The sequence below is a fragment of the Myotis daubentonii genome, chromosome 7, assembly GCF_963259705.1.
Source record: "Myotis daubentonii chromosome 7, mMyoDau2.1, whole genome shotgun sequence".
NCBI lineage: Eukaryota > Metazoa > Chordata > Mammalia > Chiroptera > Vespertilionidae > Myotis > Myotis daubentonii.
Window position 1 is genome coordinate 32165496 of NC_081846.1, and position 22251 is coordinate 32187746.

At 46.2% G+C, this 22251-nt stretch overlaps 1 protein-coding gene and 1 non-coding gene across 10 annotated transcripts in view; both read left to right on the forward strand.

The window, feature by feature from the left end:
* The window catches only part of DIS3L2 (DIS3 like 3'-5' exoribonuclease 2), a 342664-nt gene that overhangs the window by 274016 nt on the left and 46397 nt on the right, over positions 1-22251 (forward strand). For all 9 annotated transcript variants that reach the window (XM_059703557.1, XM_059703561.1, XM_059703558.1 and 6 more), the window contains one exon: positions 3536-3769. In XM_059703557.1, coding sequence (XP_059559540.1) covers positions 3536-3769 — 234 coding nt within the window. The remainder of the gene's footprint in view (positions 1-3535; positions 3770-22251) is intronic.
* LOC132238910 (U6 spliceosomal RNA) lies at positions 19231-19337 on the forward strand. Its single transcript, XR_009453886.1, has one exon. It is a non-coding gene; the product is annotated as a U6 spliceosomal RNA (small nuclear RNA).

Here is a 22251-nt window from a genome sequence, read left to right on the forward strand (position 1 = left end):
AATTTAAGTTTTCCAAGGATATGGTGTCCTCACAATGTGGTATCTGTATTATATGCAAGGCTGGTATATGAGGCATACTTCCTTTCCTTTATCCACCATCTTTGTCTGTTATGTGACCTTTAGCTAAAATATAACACAAGTAACACTAGATTTTGAGCCTTAAGTCTTTAGACATTGATCTGCTTGTGGCTGCCACTTAGAAGCTTTTGTAAATCCCCAGCCTATTTTCTCAACTGTGAAATGGGCTGAATAATGCAGTCCTCCCAAATGTGTTCAAGAAACTGTGAAAGGTTGTTCAGTAGGGGCCAGGGCCAGATACTCCGAAGTGCTGTCCACAGCAGTGTTGTTATTTCCTGTCCTACCTGGGGCCAGAAAGTAGGTCATGAGCTAGAGTGTTTGCTCCATTCTGACCAGGTTTTCCTCCTCATCATATACCTTCAGTAGGTGTTGGCACAGAATTCAGTCTGACATTCTAAACAATGATGTCCTCGAGTGAATGCAGGAAGCTTGCCACCTGCAGACAACTAGTGACCCAAATCCTGCGATTAAGCAAAGGACAGAGGAAGGACGTGATCTCTCTGAAGGGTTTTATTTATGAAGCTCCTTATGGCTTTTTCACTTTTTCCGTGAAAAAAAATGTCCTTTTGTCTTCTGCCACTGGCCCTGGTTATGGACGGGGTGTTGATGTGAATACAGCTTCCAAATTGGAAATTAATGAGGTGTTCCTTCCAGAAAGGCCTTCCTCCCTTGCTGTTAGGCATGCTGTCCCTGGGAGCCCCCATAGTCCTTCTGTCCCTACTGCCCTCTCTGTGAGGCTGTGGGGGACATCCTTGCTTCGCTGCTGCCTCCCCACAAGGTGGTTTCAGGCTAGTTTTCCTGGCCTCAGAGTTTTTTTAGTCCGTTTGCCCGGGTGATTCCAGAATCGCTGGATTGTGTTAAAGCAGGATAGGTTCTGCTGCCTGAGGCCACTGTCACATGGCAGATAGTTCTCAATGGCTCTTCAGAACTTTCACTTCAACCCATTGTGGGTTCAAAAAGAAGGGCAGTACAGGTTTTTTGGGATGCAGGCATTATAGGAAAGTTCTCATTAGCCCTATAGTCGCAGATCTGGTGGTGTTCGTGTGTGCTATTGAGAGGGGTGTAGGTGGATAAGGAAACAGATGAAGGAGCCAGGGTGCCCGTTAGGAAGAAGGGGCTCAAACTGAGATAGTGCAGGCAGCGTGCGTGGTTAGGGAGCTCTGATAAGGAGTGTAGACTTCCGATTCTGCCAGGTTACAGATAATAAATTTTAAGAATTGGCATTGATCACAGGGCTCTTCCGCTTTCCTCATGCCTTTGAATCCCACTCAGGCCCCCTCATTCTTTGCCTTCTACTTGGCTCCATAGATTGGGAATATTGGATCTGAGTGCTCTTGGCTTGCCTCTTCTTCCCCTCAAGATCACCTTGCTTGCCTCCCCTATCCTTCTCACCTCCCTCCCAGGTCCCTGCCCCTCTCTGGTGGATGGGTCACCTACTGGAGTCCTTTGGCCCAGGACCCATTCGTTCTCTGGCACCGTCGGTCCTCCTTTTGTACTGGCTTCTCCCCTTACCCTACAAACAGCAACATCCTGTCCTTCCGTCCTTGTGGAATCAGCCATCCACACGTTGCCACCACTGCTTGCTAGCTGTCCACCTGTCCTTAACCCCAAACTTCCCAAACTTTCTCACATATGCCTCACATAGAAGATGCTGCTCTTTGAATGGCACACGGGGTGTGAGAGGCCGGTGGAAGGCAGAGCTCTGGCTGCCGGATGACAGTGTCTCTGCACATGCCTGAAATCTACCCAGCCTGTACCATATTCTCCCCTAAAATAGCCTTCATAAAGCTCACTAATAAGCAAATGCTCAATGCAAGGTCTTTTCCTTTGTTTCCATCCTCCTCAATGGCCAAGTGGCATCTGACATAGCCTAAGGGTTAGGAGCTCAAGCCCTGGGGCTGGACTGCCTGGGCTCAGTTCCTGGCTTTGCCATTCATTCTCTAGCAGGTCACTCAATGGGTCTGTGCCTTAGTTTCCTTGTTTGGAGAGTGAGGATAATAGAACACCTGCCTCATACGTTGCTGTGTGAGGAAGTAGTTGTATGGAAAGTATAGAAACAGCGCCTGTCTCATCCAGGGGCCATGAAGTGTGTCTGCTGCTGCTCCTGAGCACCCCTGTCTTCTGCCCTGTATCCTGCTTTTTCTAACAGCGGACACTCTTGAATTTTCTCCTGTTTCTTTGAGTTCTCTTGTTTTTGTTTTTTTTCATCATCCAGCTTTTCTTTTTGTTCCCTAATATGAAGGAGTTTGTAGAGAATACGGCCTTCTCTTTCTTTCAGATCCAGGAGGCCATCTCCCCACCTCCAGACCAGTCATTGCCCAGGGCTACACCCTGCTGCCTGCAACATGGCATCATCCAGGTCTCCTCCCTGTACCTCAGGCTCAGGAGTCCCCGAATAGTTTAAGGTTTATTTTATTTTTGTTTTAAAAATAATAAATGCTCATTATAGAAAATAGAGACAAACTGAAAGGATAAAATACAGATCAGTGGTAACCCATCCCTCAGCAGTGTGTCTGCTTCGAGCCCAGTGAGTCTCAACCTGCTCCCATAACCCCAGGGAACATTTGGCAACGTCTAGAGATGGTTTGGTTGTCAACTCAGGGCTTGGGAGAGGTGCTAACGGGTACAGTTGAAAGATGCTGCTAAACATTTCACAGTGTACAGTACAACCCCACAACAAAGAATTAGCCCAATAGTGCTGAGGTTGAGAAATACTGTTCTGGGCCTTTGTCTCTACATCAGTGCCCCAAAGAGAACAAGTTGGAATTGGCTTTTCTTTCTCCTGCATCTTGCTCTCTGTTTCTATCAGGAGCCCCACCTTTTCCCTCATCCCACATCACATCCGTTACCAAACCCACAGAATCCCCATCTGCACATCTTTGGCATCTATCCCTTCTTCTCTTTCCCAGTTTTGACATTGATGACCACCTACCCAAACTAATGAAAAGGCCTCCTACAGGCCCTTCACCTCAGTATCCTGCTTGGCCTTGCCTGAGCCCCTGTGCTGGGAGACGTCTAGAGACTCCATGCCTGCCCGGTCCAAGCCTGGTAGAGGCTGAGCTCGCTGAGGGCAGCAGCTTCCACATTGGATCAGTCTTTGTACCCAGCCAGAACCTAACACAGGGGGGACAAACTTTTTGACTCGAGGGCCACAATGGGTTCTTAAACTGGACCGGAGGGCCGGAACAGAAGCATGGATGGAGTGTTTGTGTGAACTAATATAAATTCAAAGTAAACATCATTACATAAAAGGGTATGGTCTTTTTTTTTTTTTTCAGTTTTATTCATTTCAAACGGGCCAGATCCAGCCCGCGGGCTGTAGTTTGCCCACGGCTGACCTAACACCATTCTGATCAAAAAGCCAATGCTCAGGGAATCTCTGGAGAATGCATGTGGGTGAATGGTCACATGTAAGAAAAACCTGAAAACCAATTTCTCACAATCTGTCCTCCTGCAGATCCTTAGTGAGTGGTTTGGCCGGACCATCATCTGCTCCTGCACCAAACTGAGCTATGAGCACGCCCAGAGCATGATTGAGAGCCCGACTAAGACAATCCCTGAGCAGGAGCTGCCCCCCATCTCCCCTGAGCACACCAGTGAGGAGGTACACCAGGCTGTCTTGAATCTCCACCGGATTGCAAAGGAGTTACGCAAACAGCGGTTTTTGGACGGTGCACTGCGTTTGGATCAGGTCAGTCACTTCCTTTTTTTAGTGCTACCAACAGATTTGCTTTGTGCCTGAACCCAGCATGTCTGCAGCTCAGCATGGCAGTCTTGCACTCTTCCTTCCTTGTTTCCTCAGTCACTGCACTGAAGCAATGTTCCCCAAGGTAGGCGGGAACTAACTCCCACTCTCCCTAGCTCCACAGGCACCTGAGGCCTAACACTGTGAGCCCAGGAAAAGGGTGGTGTCTGGGTGGCTGTGAGGCCAAAGCTCCCAGCTGGCCTAACCTGGGAAGGTATGTCCAGTATTTGTTCCTCACCTCGGTTTCTACTGCTAATCCCTCTTAACTGAGCTGGTAACAGGAAACATGGACATGTAGGAGTTAACCAGTATCTGATTATGGGGCTTAAAGAAATAAGTGTTTCTTCTTATCCCTTGTCTTCCTAAAAGAATTATGTTTAGAAAATTCCAGGTTAATATCTGAGGAAGCACAGAACTGGGGAGACTATAGAATGCTGGCTATTGAAGAAAACAATGACCCAGAATGGTATTGATGGCTCTGGAGTAGCACAGCCATGCCAGTGGTTCACTGGGACTTAGGCAGCTGTCATTCAAACTTGGTTGAGTTGCCATGTCTGGTAACTCAGTTATTTGTATCTCATTGGCCCTCTCATTTTATAAATTAGAAAGCCAAAGCCTCCAAAGGTTAAATAAGTTGCTTATATGCAAGAAATCCAGATAGCTAGCACTTTGTTCACCTTTCCTCCTTTTACACCATGCTGACTTAAGAGAAAAATTTTCCTTTCAAGTGAGAAAAACAAGCCCTCAAAAGTCCTACTTAGGTTCCAGTTAATGAAGGTTTGAAAATAAGGGATTTGCATCCTTGGAGTTGATTCCTTGGTTCTCTAGATGAGTGTGTGGACCAGGACTTTAGGAGGAGCACATCAGTCTCCTGCGACAGAGACACCGTGAGATCCTCTATAAATCAGCTCAGTGGCCCATTTGGCAGTCACTGCATTTGTTCTCATGTGCCGACTGCCTGCATTTGCCTTCACTAAAATCCATTTTTCTTCGGACCTTTGGCATAGCCTGCTGTTTGAGCTGCTCTCTGATGCTGTGTTTGCCTCAGTTCACGATGTCCACGTTTTTGGTGGCAGTCCTAAAGGATATATATGCGTTTTTACACTCGCCTCAATTAGGAAGGTGCTATGAGAGGCCTTTGTAAGAGGGGACACCATCCTTGTCACACAGCATGCCCTTGAATGCAGAATAGATCTGCTAACCCAGAAGTCAGCTTTCCGAGAAGTCAGTTTACCGTGATGACTTTCAGAATGGATGAGGTGGAAGACACTAGCATGGTACCTGTTTGTCAGGTAAGGACTCAATGGTTTGGAGGTCATAATAACTTCAAAAGTACAGAGCAACTTTACCACTGGTGATTGCAGTCCACACCTTAGACCAGAGCTGCCACACTTACGTCTGAAATGGTGCACCCTCAGCCCTCAGGGCTACCTGGGCTGGCCTCAGTCCCTGGGGACCACCTGCTAGCAATCCTGTCTGCTTATCCTAGCTTGCTGTCAGGTACTAGCAAGTTCTGTATGTACTGTGATGTGAAGCAGATGGGAAGCACTGCCTTTGAGGTCAGATTACCTGCTCCAAATGTCTCTTACCTGGAGTTTAAACCGAGTTCTAAAGAGATTCTAGCTCAGTGAAATGACGCTCCTTTATGCCATTGCCCAAAAGCAAGTGTAGGTGCTGAGTGCATTCTTTGTGCTTGTGGTTGAATGAGTTGAGTAACATACCTTCCAGGTGGTTTCTTCCCACCTTCATGTTTTCTGCTGCCATGTTAAATCTAGAGTTTAACACATGCTTGTTTTATTTTCTTTATTATACATATGTCCCTCTGTTTCTTAAAAAGACTCTCATTAAAGGGACTTTTATGTGTTTGTAGTCAAAGTAATCATAATGGATTATAATCATATGCAAATCTGAGCTTTGTGGGGTGGGGGGCTATGGGAAGCCCTTACGCCCTGTTCAGGTTCTTCCTGGATGACTCAGGCCTGCCCTATGGGCCTTGGAAGTACACAGAGCTCCCTGATCCCCATCCTCCCAGGAGCCTCCCTTCCAGGGAGGAAGATGCCATTAGTTGACTCTGATGTGTTGTTCTGTATCTTAGCCATTGCCTTCAGAAAGGATAACAAGGGTGAGTAGCAGGGTGCTAAAAAGAACCCCCCAAACAAAAATCAGGAAGCTACACCTACAGCTTTCCGGGGCTTTCTTTCCAGGCTGACACCCTCAGTGTGGTGACAGCACTCAGAGGGAGGCCCTCCGTGGGAGGCTTCTGAAGAAAGGAGCCCCACTGCCTGAAGGAAACTGGGCCACTTCAGGATCCTCAGCATGTGAGAGGGTGGATATGACTGGCTCCTGATGAGCCTTTGACTTTCTGAATTAGAGAAAGTTGTAGTGAAGAAAATTTATTTTCATCTTCTTAGTCAAATTTCTCTAAACTAAAGGGGCCTTTATTAAATTCTCAGCTATCTTACATGAATCCTGCCTGGCACAATTTTGAAGCTCAAACTAGTGGCCATTTCTGTGAGCAAGATAAACTCATTAATGGAAATAATTTCTAAGTACCTTGGGATCCAGGCTGCTGTGGAATGCTATTATGGATGGCCTTGCCTAGCCAGCTTTTAAGTCAGGGGTCTGCAGGCTTCCTCTAAAGGACAGATTGTAAATATTTTAGGCTTTGTGGGCCATAAGGTCTGTCTCCAGTACTCAGCTCTGCTGTCGTAATGTGAAAGCAGCCAGAGATAGACAAACAAGTGAGTGGGACTGTTCCAATAAAATTTAAGGACACTGAAATTCAGAGTTCATATAATTTTCATATCACAAAATAGTATTCTTCCTTTAATTATCTTTCATTTATTAAAAAATGTAAAAAACATTCTTAGCTCAAGGGCCATACAGAAGCAGGTGGAAGGCTGGAGTTGGCCTGTGGTCCATGGTTTGCAGACCCAGTCAGCTCTTAGCAGCTCATCATTGCTGCACTGAGAATTGGACTGGGTAATGGGAACAGTTGTGCTAAGTTAGCTCTCAGGATGGTTTCATGCAATTAAGTAAAGTATTCATTTGATTACTACCATGCTTAGCAGGTCCAATTGGTGGCCAGAAGTAGAGGAATAAATCAGTTTAGCACCGGTTCCCTTACCCTATTTACAGCTGAGTAGCTTTAATTAGCCTGAAGCAAAAAGAGCAGTGGTTTTAATTTCCCAACTCTGTAAGCTCTGCAGCCTCTTCACAGTCAGTCTCTTCCCACCAGCCCATGTCCCTGGGCCCACTTGCAGAGATGCTGGCTCTGCCATCTTGTTGGGTACACTGAGGGCAGGGATTGCTCATGGCAAAACGTGGCTCTGATGCCATGGTATGGCATTCTCCCCCCACCCCTGTTGCTATATGTAGCAGTAAGTTTTGTTGAGTCATGCATTTACAAATTATAGTTAATATTTCTATTCCTTCTCTCCAATACAGTTATTTTCAAGAAATGAGCATTTTAGCTCTCTGGTGTTTAATTTTATACAGTATGGTATTTGGTACAAGATAGAAGGATGGGCCTAATCATTCTATTTGGCTCTCCTTTGGTCTTATTATTTATGTCATCATTTTTGCACAAGAATAAGCTGTTAATCAGGTGCTTGGATATGTTTGTAGAATCAATCTCTGTTCTCTTAGTCACGGAGTCCTTCATGCAACATGTCTTCAGAAGGCATTCTTTGGGTGCTGGAAATGAAGGATGGAGGAATAAGACTTGGTATAGTGAAGGAGCCAGCAGACCACCCAGAAAATGAAAAGTGCCACAACAGAGCTCTCACAGAGTGCAGTGAGACCGTACCAGAGGGGACCGGCCTGGTTTCAGACATCGGAAGGTTTCCCAGCAGGGCAGTGTGCCCATGAGGGCTTTAAAAAGACTTGAGAGACTCACCAGGCTCTGAAGGCACTGGGGGGCTGGGGAGTGCATTTGAATAAACTACTGGTACAGGCATGGGAGGAGCAACAGGTGGCACATTTGGGCAATGGCCAATTGCTCCAGATCATGAGGAATATAGCGAAGAGAGGAAACAGCTAGGGAAGAAGGCAGAGGCTGGGCCTTGAAATCTGAGGGAACCATCTAGGGGAGCCACGGAATTATTTTAAATATGGAGGTGACGTGATCAGAATTGTGTTTTAGAAAGTTCCCTGGCTATAGTATGAAAAGTAGACTGAAGGAGAACAAAATAAAGAATTCTTCTATTCCAAGAGAGAAGCAACGAGGGCCTGACATAGAGACTGTAGGGGAGAGAAATTTACAGATCTAAGGGAGGAAGGAAAATCGGTGAGCCTTAACCAACTAGACTTATGAAACTTTGCCCTAATCTCTGGTTATGTCCTTTGGACATTCCTGGAACAGTGATGATAGGGTCAGAGATACAGACATATTTAAAAATCTTGAAATATTGTCACATACCCTTCTAGAAATGTCATACCAGTCTATGCCCCTTTCAGTAACCTGTGAATAAGGGCAGGAGGGGAGAAATGCTGGCAAGCGTTCTTTGCCTACATGGGGGTGTTTGTGTCTGTTTATTTCTCTCTCTCTCTCTCTCTCTCTCTCTCTCTCTCTCTCTCCCTCCCTCTCTCTCCCTCTCTCTCTCTTTCCTCCTCCTCCTCCTCCTCCTCCTCCTTCTTCTTCTTCTCCTCTCCCCTCTCCCCTCCCCCCTCCCCCCTCCTCCCCCCTCCCCCCTCTCCCCTCTCCCCCCTACATGTCTAGGTCTGAAATGTCCCAGTGACTGTGGTCTTACATTATTCCTTCATCTTTGTCCTATGTGTTCATATTTCCATTAGCCATTATAAATAAAACTCCTAAGGGTCCCAATATTTTAAATGTCTGGGAGAAGTGATTGAAAGCATCTCGCTAGCTCTTGCTAACATTGAGACTGGAGAGAGATCTCCTGCCCCAAACTACAGTTCTTCCCACTCTCATTAGAATTAGTACAGAAACCCACTGTATTTGTAATGGTGCTGAGAACTCTTGTATTTTTAGATCCTCGGAGAACATTTGTAATTTCACTAGCCTATTTTGTTGCCCTAACTTCCTGTCTGTAACAGCTCTCAGGCATTGTTTGGGTTGGCTGCACATGAATAATCATAAGGAAATCTAATTGACTTAAGACTGAGGAGGATAAAATTGCTCATGTAACCTATGCCACTGTAAAAATGGTGCCACTCTTTTTAAGGTGGTGATAAACAGTATAAGAAGACTTCTAGAAATTCAGGACTTCTGTTTAAATGTTGACTGTGCATTACTTCAGCTGTAGAGATAGATCTAGAATCAGTGAGGCTTAACGAATATTTACCACCCTGTCATATTTTTCCCAGTTACCAGTTTCATAATAATCATATTAGCAAAATTTTGTTTAGATTTATCCATTTTATTTATAAATACCTCTATAGCCAAGACTGTGCTCTTTTGAGCTCCTCAGTCCCCAGGTGTTTGAGGATGGCCTCTGGAGGAGAGCGGAGCGGCTGGAGAGGGGACACACTGCAGTCTCTGGCTCCACGGAGGATTCCCAGTCAGAGGCATAGATCTCTCCTATGAGGGGAAGAGAGAGTTTGATTCAGTTGTCATACTTTAATTTCATGTGGAGTCAGGGAAAACAAGCCATATGTATGCATCCCACGGCATGAACAAGACAGACTTGAAAACTTGACCTAGTTGTATGTAAGTACCACTAATTACAGCTACTGTGTGAGCTGATCACTATTTGTGGCTTGTTAACATATGCATAAAAACTAACATATATCATTAAATTTCAGAGTAACTCTGCTGAGCAGCTTGTTATTATAAACCTAAACTCTTCATGTACTCACTCTTCCTTTAGGCACATCACAGAGTCATTTACTCATAATTTTAAAAAATTAGAAGGGCTACGGGTAGTATTATTCTGGAAGTTATTAAAAATACAGACTCAGACACGATCTCCAACCCTCACTAGACAGATATTTCTTGAGTTCCTATTGTGTTACAAATTCTGCTCATAGTTCTATGAAGGAGCCTTAGGCAGTGGGAGACAGACTTTCTGTCCTAAAATTTCACAGTGAATTTGAGAAGAACTCTGTGTACTCCACATCCTGCTGCAGAGAGGTTTGCATTGCCGCCCCCCATCCATTCCTTCCCACTTGGGGCTCCCTAGCTCTTTATTTATACCTGTTACCCCTCTTTAAAAAATTTTTTTCTACTGATTTTAAAGAGAGGAAAGGGAAAGGGAGAGAGAGATAGAAACATCAATAATGAGAGAGAATCATCGATCGGCTGCCTCCTGCACACCCCTCACTGGGTAGTGAACCTCCTGGTTCATGGATCAGTACTCAACCATTGAGCCACAGCAGCCGGGCTACAACTGTCACCCTTTTTGATCACATTGTCACATTTCCTTGTTATTTTCCACTTACTTCCCTGTCTCCTCTAGACTGAGTTCCTTCAGGGTAAGAACAGCGTCTTTTCATCTTTGTAATCTCCAGCTCCCACACAGTGCTCATTTTTAACCAGGCATTTCAAGGTCTGTACGCATCTCTGTATATATTGGTCTTTTTAAAGAAGTGTGATGGATGTGACCTGAGAGAGGTACAATGGCTAGAGGAGAGAGGTGTGTTTATGTAAGAGAATTAAATGCACATTATGAATCAGAGAGGCTTCCTCCCCGTTTGAATAAAAGGGTTGGGTGTTTGATTGCTTGCCAGGGCATACAGGGTTTAGAACAAGGTGTAATGAGGACTTTCTCAAGGTGGAGCTGCCTGGACAGGTGCAAGGAGCCAGGAAGCTTCAGCACCCCAGGGGGCTGGCAGTGCTTCTGAGGGGTCCTGAGCAGTCTGTGTTCACCTCGATATCCTCAGACCAAGCTGTGCCCCTCAGCGAGCCTGGCAGAGGACGCTCTCTGGAAGAAGGCATTGAGACCCCAGGTGCCTCCCTGGGAATGGAGAAGCTCAGGCTTGTCAGAGACCTGGCTTGCCAGCACAGAAAGGTGGGGGAGGCACCAAATTCCCCCACATGCCTCTCAAAAAGATTCCCTCTGGGGTGAGCTCATCTGAGCTGCTATCCCCACCCCCATGACAACATGAAAATTATTTGTCTACCCCAGTGGGATCCCTGGTCTAATAGTTCCTCTTAGAATTTGATCAGAGCCTGGTGTTGCTTCTAATGGGAATGATTTCCACAAGATAGGTTCTGTGTTAGTTGTTGCGGGGCTGTCTGAGAAGATAACTCACATCACAGTTGGAGTTGAGAGTGTGCCGGATGACTCACTGCTGCGTTTCCAGAGGGCAGTGAAGTGACACAGAGGGCTCTCACACTGACAAGATGATGTATAAGACACTTCTGGTGTCGAGCAGGGCAGCGGCAAGTGCCCCATTCCCTCTTCAAGATGTAGATTTGGCTCCTCCAGGCCTGTCTTTCGGGTAATTGTACTTAGGATTAGGAAGCGCTTGGACTCTCCCTTTCTATTCACGGGACACCCTGCATGTCCCCTCCCTACCCCATGTCACACCCACGTCACTCAAATGTGAGCCAAACAGCTATGTAAGAGATGTGGAATCCTTTGACGTTAGTAAAACCTGCACTGGGAAAGGCATCCTTGCAGCTGATCCTTAGATTTCCATCACGACTGCTTCTTGGGGCAGGCCCAGTTGAGTTCTACTTTTATGGTTCAGTGAACTGGGGCTCTGCTCCTGCTCTGTCCTAAACCCTGATGCCAGAGATTCCCCAAATGTGCTTTCACCTTCACTCAAGAACCTACAGTCTCCCGCAACAACTTTCATGGACCAGTAAGATTTCCATAAATATTCTGGGACAAGATACAGTGGCTAGGTTTTAATTTTGCTGAACAAGGACATTTTCCTAAAAAGTCAGTTACCATCTCTTATCTCCACGATTTTACAAATGAAAACATTTTAGCACCAAAATGAAGGAAATATAGAATTTCATAATACGGGGTTGTCTTTTACACTGATTGAGCTTTTCAGAAAACCTTTTTCTCTTTGTTGATCTCCAGCCAGCCTTTGAAAACTACTGACTCATTCCATGAGATCCAAACACCTCTGTGATGTGCCCTGTGTTTGGTACTCCCTGTTCCCAGCCACATCTATACCTTCCTCCCTCATCCTTCCCTGCCTCACGTGGCCCTGGCCTCCACTTGCTGCCCCCGGTTCCACAGACCTCCTTCCTCCACAGAGGCTGCCTCCCACTCTTCTTCCCAGGTGCTGGGTGGAGCACTTGGTAGGTTTGCATTCGCTTCATTTTGTAGTTTTGCTCTTTATTCCCTTCCTGCTTCCTCCCACCTGCATTCTGGATCATCAGCTGTGTAAAAGGCAGATACCTCTCTGTCATTTCTTTCTCACCCATAAATTTATGCACTGGCACACCAGAGGCATGCTAAAAGCTGTTCCCAGCACTCCAGGTCACCTGAGGTCAGGGGGTGCTTGAGGACACACTGCCCATCTCCAGTCTAGAGCTTGGAGATCTGGTCCTGTTATTTCTCAAGAAATTTCCACATTTTTAGCCCTAGCCAGTTTGGCTCGGTGGATAGAGTATCGGCCTGTGGACTGAAGGGTCTCAGGTTCAATCCCGGTCAAGGGCACATACCTCAGTTGCAGGCTCAATCCCTCGCCCCGGTTGGGGAGCATGCCGGAGCCAACCAATAGATGTATTTCTGTCACATCGATGTTTCTCTTTCTCTGTCTCTACCCCTCCCTTCTACTCTTGCTAAAAATCAATGGAAAAATATCCTCAGTGAGAATAACAGAGAGAAATATCCATATTTTTAACGAATGGTAGTGTTGCAACAAGTTTTTTTTTGTTTTATAACACTTATACCATTCCCATTTTAAATGACATATGACAGGCATTTTTTTAAGGAGATTGGAAGCACCTTAAAATTATTTTGTAGCTTCCAAATATCCCTTTTGCCTACCTTTTTAGGACCCCACATGTTTTTTGACTTCCTACTAGCACAAGGTAGTATGCTAGGTGTTGGGGACAAAAGAGAAAATTAGATCCCGGTCCCATTCTCAGCGTGGCTTAATGCCTCATGGAGGAAACAGACACATCGAGGCCTGGACATGCTGAGTTTGGGCTGTGTGGAAGGGGCTGCTTTGGTGGTTTACAGGACACTAGCTATGGTAGGAAGGAGCCACCTTCAAATTTTGATTCGGAATAAGGTCATTTTGATTTAAAAAATTCTACAAAGTAGAAATTAGCAATTTGCTGTGTAAAAATGCTAGAAATTCTGAAAATACATTAGAAATTATTTAAGTACCCCTTGAATTGTGACCTCCCAGGGTCAAGGAAATCTGCCTTGTGGAAGGAATGAGTGCAGACCCAAAGGGCAACACCCAGGAGGGAATCCCAGCAGGTCTCTTACCAGCTTGTCAGCATTAAATTGGCAGTCTCCTAAATAAGAACATTTGCTAATGATTCGCGGTCTACTGGGTTTGAAGAGCACTTGACCAGGGAGCTGTTCCTGAGCTCTGAAAACTTGGGCTTGGCCATCGAACAGGTTGAAACTGATTTGCTATAATCAGTTTCCTTCTGTAAATAATAAGGAGTTCTCCCCTTCATTCTCCTGCCCTCTACCCCAGCCAAGTACTGAGACTTAGCCCTTCCTGCAAGCTTCCGGCCAGCCAAGCCCGCAGGTTTGCCTGCCTTCCTGGTTGGCCTGCAGAACACACTTATGAATTCAAGTGGAGGGGGAGCAGAGCGCTGCCTGAGCTTTCGCCCTTTCCTCCGCCTACCTGGCTGTCCAGCTTTCTGGCCTGGATTCCTGACTCCTTGTTGCTGAGGACTTCTTGGTCCCTGTGGAGATCTGTCCTGTGTGCCCAGAAGCCTAGCTCTGAACTCCTCCTTGGCACAGGCTTCTGCTCCAGACTGCCCCAGGCCCAGCGCCAACTCTCCTGTGGCCACCAGCTTCAAGTCAGTGACTAGTTACAGAGCGGAGAGCTCAGGAGCACAGCCCCTGCCTCAGACCACCGGGGTTCAGATCCTTTTCACTTTGCTGTGCAACTTGAACCATTCCATGCCTCAGTTTCCTAAGATGATAATGAGTGAAATGAGATACCATGTTCTGAGATAACATTTGGTAACATTGAGATTTCACCTCACCTATGTCATAGGTTTGTTGTTAGGTCATGAGTTGTACCCATAACAATACTTAGGACAGTGCCTGACACATAGCACCCTGCAGAAGTTAGCTGAATGTTCAAATGGTGAGAAAGGCCCCATTTTTGTCCTCACAGAAGAGCCACCTCTATCAGAGAAGAACCCAGCAAGAGCTATAGTACAGGGGTGGTGGCCACCAGAAGAAAAAATTATCCTTGTTTGTGATATTTCTAGATGGAGGGGGAAGATTTGACATGCAGGTGCAAGGGCAAGGAAGGGTCCTCCCCTGCTCCATAGGAAGCGAGCCAGGTTGTTGGGCGTGTGCAGGGAGTGCGTGGCAGCCAGAGCTCACACTGGGCTGTGCCATAGAGCATCAGGAGTTGGCATTGGGTTCATTCACAGGGGACACCACGCAAGATTTGTGAGCAAGGGAGGGAAGGAGAAGGAGTTCTGCACATCGTGCCTCCAGTTCCTCAAAGAGGAACTGCAAAATACTCCATTTGTATAAATATGTCATGCTTTATATAACTCTTCCCTAATATTGTTGTCATAGGTCGATTTTAGTTTTTATATTATAAATAACATGGCAATTAATATTCTTATGCATAAAATTGGATTATCTCCTTAGGAGTACATTCTAAGAATTATTGGATTGAAGGGAATTGATTTTTTTTCTGTGATATGTTTCTCTTTTTTACTTCCATTATTTCATCGTAAAATTAATACATGTTTACTTTATAAGAACTTAGAAATTAATAAGTAAGCCAGAAGAGCCATTGCTCAGTCACCCATCACCTAGCAATAACATTTTTCTGTGTATCCTAAAGAGCTTTTGGTACAAACTGTTAGATAATTTTCCAGAAAGGCTAGATTGTTTTAGGCTTTCCCCAGCAGGGAACAATAGTACATTGTCACTGCCTCGAATTGAGAGTTTGTGGGGTTTTTTTATTCTTTGTTAGTATGATAGGTTGGAAATAGTGTTTTATTAGTGTTTTGACTTGCATTCGTTTGTGGGCTCAATCAACTCTTCAGTCCCCTATGAAAAGGCAGATTTTATACACCATCATCTCCTACATCTTAAATATTAGCCCCACTGGCCGCATTTTTAGCCAGAATTACATTTTTTTCCTAGTAAGGTATAGTTTATACACAGTAAAATTCACTCTTTTTAGTGTACTGGTCTGCAGGTTACACATGCCACAATAAAAATACGACAGTTGTGTTGTCCCAGAAAATTCTTGCATGCTCCTTAGTAGTCAGCCCTTCTCCTCTAGCTTCAGCCCCTGGTGACTGCTAGTCTGGTTTCTATGCCTCTGTGGTGCCTTTTGCAGAATGATGCACAAGTGGACTCGTTCAGTTGGCAGCCTTTGGAATCTAACTTCTTTCACTTAGCATCACGCCTCAGAGGTTCATCCTTGTGGTTGTGTGTATGTTCCCTTTTACTGCACAGTAATATTCCATGGTACAGATGTACCAATTTGTTTATCCATTTACCAGCTGAAGGATACTTGGGTTGTTTCCAGTTTTCGGTGATTATAAATAATGATGCTATAAACATTTGCCTGCAAGCTTTTGTGTAACCATTAAGTTTTCGTTTCACTTGGGTAAATACCTAGAGGGGAAATTGCTGGGTCATATGCTAAGTGTATCTTTAACTTTATGAAAGACTGCCAAACTGTTTTCCAACGTGGCTCTACCACTCACCAGCAATGTGAGAGTTCTGGTTTCTTTATATACTCACCAACACTTGGTATTGTCAGTTTCTTGTTTGTTTGTTTGTTTGTTTATTTTGTTTTTGAGCCATGCTAACAGGTGTAGTGTTATTTCATTGTGGTTTTCATTTGCATTTCCCTAGTGGCTAAAAATGTTGATCTTTTCATGTGCATATTTGCGGTCTGCATATCTTTTTTGATGAAGTGTCTGTCAGATCTTTGCCCATTTTTTAATTGGATTGTTTCATTTCTCATTAGTAAGTTTTGAAAGTTCTTTTTATATTTTGGTTACAAATCCTCTCAGATACGTGATTTGCAAATATTTTCTTTTCGTCTTTGTCTTGGTTCTTCATTCTCTCTCTTTCTCTGGCTTGTCTTTTTATCCTCTTTTGAAGAGTAAAATTTTAAAATTCGATGAAGTTTAGTTTATAAAAAAAAATTTTTTTATTGTGCTTTTGCTTAAGAAAGCTTAGACTAACCCAAGGTCACAAAGATTTTCTACTCTGTTTTCTTGCAGAAGTTTTATAGTTTTAGAATTTATATTTAGGTTCCCCTTCCTTTTCAAACACTATTTTCTTGGGCCCAGAACTTCCTTTTGGAAAACAATTCCAGTAATAGACAGGCCTACCTGAGAAGGTTTGGGATGGAGTTTGTCTTGGGAGCCTTTCCAGGCATGGTGCCCCCCAGGAACCATCTGAAGAGCAGGTATCAGCGTCAGAAGCTGCCCCAGGAGTGGCTTTTAAACACATATGAGGCTTTCCTGGCTTAAGACTTGGCATAAAAGTGAAGATTATATCTTCCCAAAGAAGGTGCTGATGATAAGAGAAAACCCTCTAAACTTTCTAGATAATTCCTCTGACTGCTGCACAAAATCAGGACAGTGAGTGGTGCCAAGCACAGGGCTTTGCCGATTACATGCAAACACCCATGTCGGTGACTCACTCAATCACACTTTAATCTTATAACCGAGAGGCTTTTAAAAATTATAGTCAACAAGGCAGCTTGCTAGTTATGACTGCCATTGAAATCAGGTTTTCCTCAGAACAGCTGGAGTATGATGAGGTGGGAAGAGAGCCTGATGTGGATGCGAGGCCAAGGATTGCTTGCCTGGGAAGGACGTGCAGCTAACGTTTGATAGAAATCTGTGAAAGGACCAACCTCAGCCAAGCAAAGTAGAGGCCTGCCATCTTTCATCCATGGGAAAAGGCTCTGCAGCAAAAACGCTCAGAAAACAACATCGATTGTCGGCTTGCGTCGGTCATTGCACAACAGATTAGCCACTGCATCTCCCAGAAACGCCTTGTCCTGATTGTGATCCTTGCTGGATCCGAGGAACCAGAGGAGATTCCTATCTTAGTAAAAGAGAGCAGTTGAGAGCAGGTTGGGAATGGCTTTTCCAAGGATGTTCCAGGCAGGACAGTGCAGAGGTTTGGTATGTCTGGAATGTGCAGGCTATTGACGTGGCTGTGTCATAGGAAGGGCTTTTGGGGTGGCCGGGAAATGTCATTAGAGGTGTAAGTAACCAGGGCCAACCTAAGGATCTTGTTTGCTTTGCACTGAAATATAAGTGTTTTTAATTCAACTTGCTACCATTGACGGATTTTACATATGGGAGTGATGGATGGACTTGCATTTTTGAAAGTTTTCTCTGGAAGCTCTAGAGAGAAAGAATTGAAAGGGGTCAAGGTGAATATCAAGGAAGCGAGTTGGGTAGCTGTAGCAGTAATCCATGACAGCCCTGCCTTGAGATCATACAGCTGACAGGAAAGCCCAGATGAGAGGTACTGAGGAGGTGGAATCAGAATCCAGGAAGTGGAGATGGGGCATTTGGATACTCCTGGGTTTCTCTGACTGGGCAGCTGGCTGGTTATGGTGTTACCCAGGAGAGTCTCCCCACACCCTGGGAGGAAGAGCAGGCACGAGGTGGGAACCCTGTGGGCTTGAGGTACATTGGGGTCATTTGCTTAAAGAACCCATGAGGCAGCTGGCCATGGAAGTCTGGTGTGCCTCTGCCTCTGCCATAGGTTTCTCCTCTGTTCCAGTTAAGTGAGCATTTCTGGAAGCACTAGGAACATGCGTACCTTCCAAAGTACAGTGAGTAGGACTAGAAACAATATAAAGACCAGTGCAAGAGGCTGTGGTGAGCACACACAGGGACTGGGGAACAGCACGTGGCACATCTCTGTCCCCCCACTGCGAGCGAGGATGCCAGAGGAGCACTTGGGGCTGCATGGAGCTGAGGAAAGCAGCACCATTAGCTCGGTCCTGCTGCTGCCCTCCACCTTCCCTCCTTCCCTCTTCCCAGCTGAGCCCTCTCACTGGTTAAAAAAATAAATTAAAAAAAAAGGAGTGAATTTACTCCCAGTCCTTTTGAAACCCAACATGTCAGTGATAGATGAGGCGGTATTCATTAACTTCAAAGGAGAAAGAGTGAGTGAGTGAATGTGGGCCACGGGAGTTGAAAAGTCTAAGGGAACAGGAGACACATGGGGTGACCCCACCGTCAGGAGGAGTGCCCTCAATCCCACCCCTGCTGGTGCCATGCAAAGGCACAGACAATGCCACTTTTAATAAATCACGAAGGATCCTGAATACCCATTTTTGTCCCTTTTCAATGGGCCTTGGGCATAATGCTTAAGATATAGTCAGCCATTTGTGCTGGGTTCCCAGCTACTCAAAGTGCTCTCTCGACTATGTAATGGAGTCTTTGCATATGTGATTTGGGGGGAGATTTCTTCAGATTTCTGTAGCTAGTCATGGTAAAGGTGACATCGTGGGCAGTGCGGGCCATTGTCATCCTTCACACATGCAGCCTTTGAGTGATGTTGAGCTTTGTGGGGTATCCATGCAGCACCTAATTCAATCACACATCTGACCCTTGCCTCTCTTTGGCACTGTCCCACTCTCTGTGCTCAGTGTGCTGCTGGGGCCTCTGCACAAACCCTGGCTGTCCTCTGGAGGCATTGGTGCTAAACTGAGAGCCTGGGGCCATTTTTTCCCACTTTCAGAATTCTCGGCCCCCTGGTGACATTGGCATGGGGAGTGGCTGCTTATTCTCATGAGGGTGTGCCCATGGAGATGCCTGTTGGAAGGGCCTTTTAAAAGTCCCCACTTGTTTCCACGGTGGAACAAAGGAAAGAATAACCTGAGGTCATTTAAGGGCTGGAGTGGTCATTTCCTTAATCGTCTGGGACTGTTAAGAGCCTGGTTTTCTATAAAGAGACACAGCAGACTTCCTTGGCTTATTATTAATAATAACAAACAGCTAGAATGTATGGAGCACCTGCCTCTTGCCAAGTGCTTTCATGTGTTACCTTATTCAATCCTAAACCTTATACCCATTTTTACAGATGAGGAAACTGACTAGGGTTAAGTAACCTGTCAAAAGTCACATCGCTAGAAGTGGCAGAACTAGGATAGAACAGTCCTTAATCAGAACTGTGCTCAACAAGGGCTTGCTTGCTGAATTGTGACATGGAACCAAAGGAACATCTCTTCTGAGGCTTTCATTTTACAGATGAAATGACATAGGACTAGACACACATTGCACTAATAGATAGGGGCCCATGACTTCAGTAATAGAAATTGGCTCTATAGTGCTCTCTTCGGCAGCACATATACTAAAATTGGAATGATACAGATAAGATTAGCATGGCCCCTGCGCAAGGATGATGCACAAATTTGTGAAGCGCTCCATATTTAAAAAAAAGAAAGAAAAAGAAATTGGCTCTATGAACCCCAACCCTTTTTTTCAGTAGGATAATAATAGATCCTATATTAATTGTAGTTTTTGTTGTTATTGCTTCTTTAATTTTTTTTTCTTCCTGCCATCCATTATTTTTACTAGCTGGCTGGTATTTCTTCTCTTAGCCGTTTGCATACCCTGTGAAGCCCTTGGCTCTGGTTCTGGTTTTATTACTAACCACCTGTGTGACAGAGGCATGTCAACCAGAGGGTAGTTCATTGAACTGGAAAAATAGAACCAACCCATCTCTCTCTTTCTCACTTGCTGTCACTTGAGTGGGCTTACCTGGGAGGACACTAAAGGAGGAAGGCCCACCCAGCATTCACTTCCTCCAGTCCAGCTTCTCCACCTAAAACTGGGCAGGTCGGTCTGCCCAGCCTCCCCGCTGGACAGAAAGAGTCCCCACCTTGTTCTTCAATAGTGCCTTTGCCAGTGAGCCTAGGGAGGCTGAACGCCCTTTGCTGTCCTTCATCGATCTGATTCTAGATGAGAGAAGTAAATTTTGGAGCCCCCTGTTTGTGGGATAAGAAATTGCAGGTGTTGCCCGATGGGAAGTGTTACATGGATTTGGGTTCCATTTCTGGGTCTGCTGAGTGTTGCCTGATCTTGGGTAGGCAAGTTACTTCCCCTCTCTGAGCCTCAGTTCCTCATCTTTAAAACAGAAGTAGGGGTACCTGTACACATGAAGTCCTCGGCACCGTGTCTGGTTGAGTATGGAACCTCTTATTCCTACTACTTATTGCAGAGCCCTACATCACCTGGAAATCCTTTACAGTGGGGCCTTGACTTACGAGTGTCCCGACTAACGAGTTTTTCAAGATACGAGCTGTCTCTCGGCCGATTTTTTGCTTTGAGTTGCAAGCTAAAATTCGGGTTACGAGCCAGCTTCAGATACCCCACCGCTAGTTGGTGCAGTGAAGGTCACAGTGAACGCCACAACATCAGCCCAGCATCACGTGTCTCACTCATTCACTTTAAGATTTGACATACAAGTAATTTGAATTATGAGCTCCGTCACGAAACGAATTAAACTACTAAGTCAAGGCCCCACTGTATTTAACGAAGGTTTGTGGGGAATCACCAAGAGTAACCAATTGGGAGCTTATAATCTGTAATAGTTTAATATACAGCTATAGACATGTTCCAACTTGAGGATAAATGAAAAGAATCAGACCACGAAAGAAGCAATGTTTTCATATCAGACTGTCAGAGCCAGCCCCCTGCCTTGCTCTAGCACGGTGGTTCTCAACCTTCCTAATGCCACGACCCTTTAATACAGTTCCTCATGTTGTGGTGACCCCCAACCATAAAATTATGTTCGTTGCTACTTCTTAACTGTAATTTTGCTACTGTTATGAATTGTAATGTAAATATCTGATATGCAGGATGTATTTTCATTGTTACAAATTGAACATAATTAAAGCATAGTGATTAATCACAAAAGCAATATGTAATTATAGATGTGTTTTCCGATGGTCTTAGGTGACCCCTGTGAAAGGGTCGTTCAACCCCAAAGGGGTCATGACCCACAGGTTGAGAACCGCTGCTCTAGTAGGTCGTTGTGGTCTCTTCCTTTCCCAAGGAGAGATTTACTGACAAGTTGGTGTCGGTGCAGAGGTACTGGGCAGCCTCCATGTTGAGGCACCTGCCAACCTTGCAGGCTCTTCAAAGCTTCTCTTTTGAGTAGTGAGCCTCGTGTAGGGCACAGCAGCCCCCCCCCCCCCACCACCTGCTGCTGCAGGAAACCTGGTCACCAGAAAATACAGTGGGGCTGCCCTGTGATAGGAGTCTGTATCAGCACAGCCGACAGCACTGTAAATGCCAGTGGGGCTGTCCAAGACAGGTGATGCTTTGAAGCATCATGTCCTCCTGCTGAGTGCCACAGTGCTCCTGCACATGGAGAAGTGGCTTCCAAAGCACTGCTCCAGCTCAGGTTTCATGGTGATCATACTTGGAACTGTGGAGTCCCAGTCAGCGTGTGCCAGTGTGTCATCTTCTAAATTGTGATCTCAACTCATTATAAGAAACTAGAGGCCTGGTGCACAAAAATTTGTGCACTCGAGGGGGATGGGGGGGTCCCTCAGCCTGGCCTGTGCCCTCTTGCAGTCTGGGACCCCTCGGGAGATAACGACTTGCTGGCTTAGGCCTGCTCCCGGGTGGCAGAGGGCAGGCCTAATCCCTAGGTGCAGCCCCTGGTCAGGCTCAGAGCAGGGCCGATAGGGGAGTTGGGGCGCCGCCCCTTGTCATGCACAGAGCAGGGCGGATCGGGAGGTTGCGATGCCACCCTCAGTCACAATCAGGGTAGGGCCAATTGGGGGGTTGGGGCACTGCCCCCTGTCACACTCAAGGCAGGATCGATGGGGAGGTTGCGGCGCCACCCCCTGTCACGCACAGAGCAGGGCCAATCGGGGGGTTGGGGAGCTCCCCCCTGTCATGCACAGAGCAGGGTCAATCGGGGTTGGGGAGCTCCCCCCTGTCACGCACAGAGCAGGGCCGATCAGGGGGTTGGGGAGCTCCCCCCTGTCATGCACAGAGCAGGGTCAATCGGGGTTGGGGAGCTCCCCCCTGTCACGCACAGAGCAGGGCCAATCACGGGGTTGGGGAGCTCCCCCCTGTCACGCACAGAGCAGGGCGGATCAGGGGGTTAGGGCGCCGCCCTCTATCACCCACAGAGCAGGGCCGATCAGGGGGTTGGGGCACCGCCACTGTCACACTCAGGGCAGGGCCAATGGGGAGGTTATGGCTCTAACCCGTCACACACAGACACACAGAGCAGGGCCCGTGGGGGGGGGGGGGCTTGGGGCGCTGCACCCTGTCACACACAGAGCCACAGGGCGTTCAGGAGGTTGGGGAGCTCCCCCCTATCAGGCAC